This window comes from Taudactylus pleione, unplaced genomic scaffold (genome assembly GCF_031769625.1).
Source record: "Taudactylus pleione unplaced genomic scaffold, aTauple2 ptg001150l, whole genome shotgun sequence".
NCBI lineage: Eukaryota > Metazoa > Chordata > Amphibia > Anura > Myobatrachidae > Taudactylus > Taudactylus pleione.
The window spans coordinates 406,750-415,118 of NW_028285551.1; the positions used below are offsets into that span (position 1 = coordinate 406,750).

General features: G+C 41.7%; 1 protein-coding gene across 1 annotated transcript; it reads left to right on the top strand.

Moving 5' to 3' along the window:
• Positions 1–1,869: 1,869 nt before the first annotated feature.
• On the top strand, positions 1,870–4,006 carry LOC148453445 (interferon lambda-3-like). Its single transcript, XM_088462115.1, has 5 exons — positions 1,870–2,010; positions 3,038–3,115; positions 3,266–3,409; positions 3,527–3,607; positions 3,902–4,006. The coding sequence occupies exons 1-5, from the start codon at positions 1,870–1,872 to the stop codon at positions 4,004–4,006; spliced, it is 549 nt and encodes a 182-aa protein (XP_088318241.1).
• Positions 4,007–8,369: the final 4,363 nt, after the last annotated feature.

Below are 8,369 nucleotides of genomic sequence, written 5' to 3' on the forward strand. Positions count from 1 at the left end.
TGTAACATATTGCAAAGCAATCCTGAAATTATCAGCCACAGAATGCCGAGTGATGTAATCATATGAAGGTTTAGAGTATGTAAATAAAAACCCCAAAGGCTACAGTAAATGGAGGTGCTTGCTGCATGACAGGAGGAATCCTTGTCTTACCTGTAACAGGGGGGAGGAGATTGTTGTGTGACAGGAGGAAGCATCTTCCCAGTTACCTAACGTCACCGTCTCACCTGTACAGGAAGGAAAGTGAAAGCTGTGTAGGATTCTCAGCGCTGCTGTCACCTCTCTCCTGTCACTTGTATTCCGGACACAAGAAGAAATCTTAACATCATGAAAATGAAGATAATTTTCTCCTGGAGACTGAAATATAAAGAAAGAAACATGGAGAGACTGGAACTAGATCTGAGATCAGCACTGGAGAGGCACAGTATAACCCCACAGGTAAGGATCTTCTACTATGTGTATTATATATAGTATACTGTCAGTGTAATGTGTCTGTGTATATATAGTATACTGTCAGTGTAATGTGTCTGTACATATATATAGTATACTGTCAGTGTAATGTGTCTTTGTGTATATAGTATACTGTCAGTGTAATGTGTCTGTGTATATATAGTATACTGTCAGTGTAATGTGTCTGTGTATATATAGTATACTGGGAGTGTAATGTGTCTGTGTATATATAGTATACTGTCAGTGTAACGTGTCTGTGTATATATAGTATACTGTCAGTGTAATGTGTCTGTGTATATATAGTATACTGTCAGTGTAATGTGTCTGTGTATATATAGTATACTGTCAGTGTAATGTGTCTGTGTATATATAGTATACTGTCAGTGTAATGTGTCTGTGTATATATAGTATACTGTCAGTGTAATGTGTCTGTGTATATATAGTATACTGTCAGTGTAATGTGTCTGTGTATATATATATATATATAGTATACTGTCAGTGCAATGTGTCTGTGTATATATACTATACTGTCAGTGTAATGTGTCTGTGTATATATAGTATACTGTCAGTGTAATGTGTCTGTATATATATAGTATACTGGGAGTGTAATGTGTCTGTGTATAGGGGATAATACATACCTCCCAACTTTTGTAGATGGGAAGGAGGGACAGGGTGCGCGGCAAAGGCGTGCGCGTCCGGAAAGGGGGTGGGGCTTCCGGAAAGGGTGCGGGGCCAAATAAAAATGGGGCGGAGCCTCGCGGCTTCCCCCCGTTTTCGTCACTATAGGGGGCGTGCCCAGCACTCTCCGAGATGCTGGGCAGCCCCCCAGGCTCTCCCTACGCTAGTGAACAGATGCCGTGCGATGCGCACGGCATCTGTTCACCTTCTGCACACCCGCTGCTCTGCTAGGCAGAGCAGTGGGTGTACTCTCCCCAACTTCCCCCCCACCGCGGGACACTGCGGCCCGCGGGCGGGACAGCGGGACAGTCCCAGAAAAATGGGACTGTCCCGCTGGAAGCGGGACAGTTGGGAGGTATGGATAATATGTAGCAATATAATGCATATTACCTGTGTATAGTGACTGCTATGTTTATATGATTACATTATACAGAGGAAGTTTATACATAGAGAGAATTCATGTTGTGTGTACATACTTGGGAGCCCATTGTGCACATATTGGGGTACTGTGTGATTAGACCTAGTAACAAATATATACTGACAAATATCCCAGACTCCTTACTACATCCATAAATGCATCATAGAAGTCATCAGACTTTATCTCCCAATACTGGTTCTGTCTCAGGCAGCTCTTACACTTCTGTTCCTAATATATGGAGCCCATATACAGACACTAACTCAGATCATATACACAGGTTCCCAGGAGCAACAGAAAGTCACTGTATCCAGACCAGCACATAAGCCATGGACATCAGACTGGTGGCCGTCACCGTCCTAGTTGTGGCAGTGAGTGGATCCCCGCATGGAAGACACTGCCCGGTGTCCCGATATTTATCCGCGTCTCCCACTGATATCAGACTGCTGAGACAGCTGCAAAATGATTCTGTAAGTGTGACGCACAATTTATCCTCATCAGTGGGAACTAATAGCTGCTTCCCGTATAGATATTACATGGAATGTACACCCACAGCCACATGTAACCACTTACTACATGTGCTCATATGTAGTGTTAGATAAAATACTTATATATGACAGATGCAGAAATCCTTCAAAACTATGTTACTTGTCTGCCTTCCGAATCAGCCATCGCCCCACTCACTTCCTCCCCATCCTGTGACTGAGGACCGCACTTATCTCTCAGCACCATGTAACAGATTGTCTTGGCACAGCCAGGCCTAGTTGTACATACTTTGTACTGCTGCCCCATAACTCCATGATTCCATTGGCATAACTGTTATTGGAACTGACCCTTACTACAGCCCCCTTTCAGGGGCAGAACTATGGGAGACAATAGAGGCGCCTGCCGCCGGGCTCCTGCTCTGAAGGGGCACCTCCTCCATTGTCCACAACATATTCACCCCAGTTAGGGCTGTAACTATGTACCTGGAGTGTACTGTCACGGCCACCCAATACATGTCACCCGTTCCCGGCACCTGAGAAGCCACCATACACTAGTGTAGAGCTCCATGTCAGACCATCAGCTGCAGCCTTCTTCTATTTATAGCCTGTCTGCATGCAAATTGCTACATTACAGTGTCAGCGGCTGTGCCGGGGGGGAGGGCGCCAAATTATAACTTGCCTCCGGGTGTCTGGAATGAACTTACGCCACAGCCCCCTGTGTATAACAATAGAAATAACCCAATCATATTTTAGACAAAATATCAATGTGTTTAATATGTAAAAATAAAAATGTTGATGTATAAAGTGAGCAGAGCATCACCCATGAAAAGCTCAGGCAGATATCTCAGTATATGGAATTATGTGTTGGCTGAGGATGTAAATGCATGAGTATAATGTAATATGTATATATAACTTATTGGAGTTATGAGCACTATTACACGACCACTCTACATAGGAGAATGTATTAGTTACAGAATCGCATTATACTAATGAGACATCTGACCCTCCACAGGAGAAGAACATGTCCGATGTTGCAGCGAGGTGTTACAGAAGAATGATGAAACACAAGCCGTCTGTATGTGACCTAGAGGTGTGTATACATCATGTATCTCCTGCACATATGCCGTATGGGTTCTAGTTCTATACACACAGTAATACACAGGCCCTGTCATCTCCCCTCACCCCCCTCTATAATCACATATCCATGAGAGCCTCACACCTTGTTCATTCCATCCTACAGCCCAGTGACCGCCTGATCCTGACCTTGGAGCGAGTGTCACTAGCTGCTGATGTACTGGCCAATATGTCCACATCTGCTCTGCCTGACGCTGTATCACAGTCGCTGGTGGTTTTCCTTACACTGAGAGATGACCTGATGATCTGTGTAAGTTCTTATGTTCCTTATGTGTATCAGTCACATCTATCATGGTGGGGACAGGTGGGTGTATGGGACAGGGATACACATGACACAGCTTCCTTACCTCCTAATTCTCCTTTACAGAGGGAGTCACCAGCATACAGAGAACCTGCATCCCACCGGCTGCGGCCATGGCTGAACCATCTGCAACGTTTTAAAGAGACAGTAAGTGTCCTGCGGCATCTAGATAAGTGTTAGTGGAAAACATTTCTTGTGTGACAGCAATCTAAGAGAAGATACATGAAATGACTGACAGAGAATGTATTTAGGGGTGGATAGGCAAGGGCACAGGTACAGAGCTGGAAGGATCAGAAAGCAAACAAAAGAAAGAAAAGCGAACAAGAATTTGACATAGAAGAAGTATTTGTACACTGGAAACCATATAAATCAGTAATAAAGCTATTATATAAAGTTAAATGCAAACGGCTTTTATACTAATAATGTTATCCTTCAATATAGGCATCGCCAGAATGTGTGCAGGACGCTGTGTTACTCGGCCTCATCTCACTGAGGGTAGAAGATGTGAGTTGTTGGGCTGTAAGAAATCCATCACATGAGACATAGAACAGGAGGACACCTCTCTCTGTATACACATGCCTGACTACACACCAATGACTTGGAGAGTACATGTAACTTCACTGATGGACCTGTCTAATCATCCTACAAAAGGGGCCACCTGTTTTTCTCTGGTGGACCTGGCTAGTTATCCTACAAAGTGGTCTCCTGTATTTCTCTGGTGGACCTGGCTACTCATCCTATAAAGAGGTCTCCTGTGTTTCTCTGGTGGACCTGGCTGCTCATCCTAACAAAGAATGATCAATACTCTGCTTCACAACCACTATTTATTTTATTTATATGTTAATTTAGTGTATAAGACCATTGTTAAACTAAATTATATATTCACTGTTATTTATTGATACCCTGGCTCCCTGGTGGATGCATTGGGGTTTGCTAAAATCTGTTTTATTTTCTTCGTAAATGTAACTATTTTTCTACAAACAAACTTGTACAATGTGATTTCTAAACTGGAGTGTTTGAATTATTTGTTCACTGAGGAAAGTGACTCATTCATTGAACAAATTTATAGATTCCTACTGTCAGTATCTGTGAATTATTTACACTCAGAACTGGGACCACTGGGCTAGACTGGTTGGTGCTGGAGTTAGTCGTATGAGGATCTTCCACAGTCAGTTTTACCATCAGGATAAACTGAACAGAAGGAGAACAGTTTAAATACTAGGCTGAGGAACTGGTATGCTACCCAGCTATGGTGGTAACACAAACTAAAGCCTAGAACACAGATATACTAGCAGAGGCAAACAGAATTTTTAAAGGGGGGGCGTATTTATATGTGGAATCATACCACGATTATTTCAATATTAAGAGATATTGCAGTTTAACTAAAGAATATACCGTGCCATGTGACTTTGACTAACAGGCATCCTACATGTGGGATTACACTACAATTATTTAAATACTAAGGAATATTTCCACCATTATATATATAGTAATGCAGGTGATTTAGATTGAACAAGGGTTAATATTGAAAGACACAAGATAACATATATATATACTTTTTCTGAAGATTGTTTAATCATATATTTAGACATTGAGTAAAGGCATCACACATAGTGTTTTTTAATTTATCTAATATTTCCTTCTTTCACTTTCAAAATTTTACCTTAATTTTTGCCTTTTTATTTACATATATATATATTAAAATTTTTCTAATAAAAGTTATATATATAATTATTTTCATCAATAGATTTTATTGAGTATATTGCAAAATATTTATGGGGTACAAAAAAAAGAGCAGGGAAAAAACAATATGGGAGTACAAATAAGGGAACAAATAAAAAGAAAGGGGGGCAGCAGTACATCAAAAGACATCAAACAAATATTAAATATTAACCCCGTAAATACAGAAATGGTGAATAAATTAGGCATCTGAATACCTGGTGGGAGTGCATTTAAATTGAAAGTGGAAGAGGAACTCCATGAATTTGGGCGTGAAAGAGGAGCACCCTTTCCTTCTGTAACATATAGGTGCCAAGGGTGCCATTTTACAATAGGGGAGGAAGCAGCCATAGAGTAAGCGACCTCTCTTGTCTCCATTTCAAAATGGAATTGCGTTTTTGTTATAACTTTGGCAAATGGAGGAGGGGAAGGGGATTTCCAATGTTGAGCTATAGTAGCCCTAGCAGATATCAAAATATGACCGAGGATGTAACGGTCAGCTTTAGGGACAGAAATAGGAGGATACAGTGTAGAAGGGCAAGGGAGGGGACTAAAGGAAGAGTGAGACCTAGAACATATTGTATGAGAGCAAATACTTCTTCCCAGAAAGGACGTAAAATAGGGCAGTCCCAAAAATCATGGAAGATAAAACCTTCAGAGTGACAAAGGCGCCAGCAAAATTTTGAAACTGTGGCGAAAATTTTATGTAACCTAGAGGGGGTTAGATATAATCTATTTAAAAGTTTGACATGCATTTCAATATGGTTAGTACACTTAGATAAAGCAAAGGAGGAAAGATGAATAGTCTCCCCGTCGCGACCAGGTATCTCTTCCTAGGAGCCTGCGGTGCTTACCAGCGCGGACGCTGTGGCGTGGCCCTTCCGGCAGGGGAGCTGGTACTTGGAGACTGTCGCTGGGTGTGTGCGGGGGTCTGTCTGTCTGTGGGTCCTGCTGGCAGGGGTAAGGCTATAGGCATCACCATGCTGCGGGTGTCTGCGTGCGGCCATCTTGCCTCAGGGCATGTGACATAGTGAGCCTATCCTGATGCATCAGGTGATCTCTCCCAGCCACTCACGCTCTGCTGCTGGGTACTTAAGGGGGTTTGGAGCTCCCTTTAGTTGCCAGTGCAATGTGTTTCACAGCTTGCTGTGAGAGAGTTTCCTGTGCTCCTAAGCCTTGTTCCTGCTCCGGTGCTACCTTTGCCTCCTGTCAGCTAAGTTGGCTACCAAAGACCTCCCAGCACCGCTCTGACCAATCCCACAGCCTCCAGTCCGGTGGTGACTGCTCTGTCTCCCACAGGGTACCCACTCCAGTGTTCTGAACCTGTTGGTAACCCCTTGTTCAGCCATTCTACAGGATATCAGGATATCTCATTCAAGTCATTCTACAGGATATCTCATTTAAGTCATTCTACAGGATATCAGGATATCTCATTCAAATCATTTTACAGGATATCAGGATATCTCATTCAAGTCATTCTACAGGATATCAGGATATCTCATTCAGGCAATCTACAGGATATCTGGATATCTCATACAGCCATATTTACCTCATTTCTGGTTTTCACTTCAACATCTCTGCCACTTTTCTGGACATTGACTTGATCTATATAATAAATAATAGGTAACTACAGTTACCTATTATTTATTATATTATTATTATTATTATTATTATTATATTATTACCACATACTCCGGTTCACATTGGGACTCTAGTTACTATCTGTATATTTTCATGTCTACTAATATCCATATAAAACAACCAACTTTTCAACCTGCTTCCACTTCTGTTTCCACCCTGGCTCCACAAAAATCCCAGTCTGTAACACTCCCATTGTTTGAGGGTAAAAGAACGTTGAAGGTCTGTTTCCCACTGAAGTTAATCAGAGGTTTTAATTGTCAAATCTGTAAGGGACAATAGAGAATACCAATAAGATGTAGCACAATGGGAGGAAGGTTTAGAAAATGTACTTAAAATTTGACATAACGGAGCCTGAAAGACAGTGGGATCTGTATTCATCAGGGCATACCAATGTGTAAGTTGAAGAGAGTAGAACCAGGCTGAGAGACTTAATGGATACTTAACACAGAGGTGTGTATATGATACAATAGAAGACAAAGAAAAAAAATCTGCCAGGGACTCAATACCCAAACGCATCCAGTAGGACATATTAAGGCTGGGCAGTGCTTTGTCCAATGCTTGAAGGGAGACAATAGTGGGAAAAGTAAAAACAAAATGAGTGGGTAGGGTAAGATCCCAAACTTTTAAAGTATCAAAGACCGCTTTAGGAAATAGTGAGAGTTGTGGTCTAAGTAGTTGGGTCAACCAAAGGAGGTCTGAAAGAGTAAATCTCCGAAGTAGGGCACATTTCAGGTCTACCCAAGGTTTAATTCAAGGGGGCAGGAGCCCAGTACTTGGGAAAGCAGGGCTGCTTCATGGCATCTAGACAGATCGGAGAGATTGAGGCCTTCTTGTGGTTTAGAAGGTACCATACGACTATAAGCCATTCTAGGGGCTTTATGTTTCCACACATAGGAGAGCATCATTTGCCGCATCTGATGTAATAATTTACAGGGAATAGCATATGGGATGGCTCTGAATAAATACGTCAATTTAGGCAATAACATAATTTTAAATGCTGCTAAATAGCCCAACCAGGAGATCACGTGATTCATCCAAGCAGTAGCTAAAGATGACAATAGAGTCAGAAGGGGAACATAATTTACATTAAAAACATTGTGGATAGCGGAAGGGATAGAAATTTCAAAATAAGATAAAGACGAGTCTTTCCAAATAAAAGGAAAATGTCCTTTCAAGGAACGGAGAGTCAAAGGGTAGATATTCATGGATAAAGCTTCAGTTTTCATAGCATTTCATTTGTAATAAGAGGCCGCACTATAATTATCCAAGATAGTATGGAGGGGTAACAACGAGGTTTCTGGGTCGGTTACAAATAATAAAAAATCATCTGCAAACTGAGAGTCCAGGAAACTCAGAAAATTGGTAAATTTTTTGAGCCGGGGGTTCTATGGCTAACACAAATATTAACAGAGAAAGGGGGTATACCTGTCTGGTGCAATTAGAGATTGAGAAGGGGGAGGAGAGAAATCCGTTGCTAAAATCTCGGGCCGGGGGGTTGACATAAAGGGCATTGTAATAGGAGTTCAGAAAATGGTTGCTGAAAGCCATA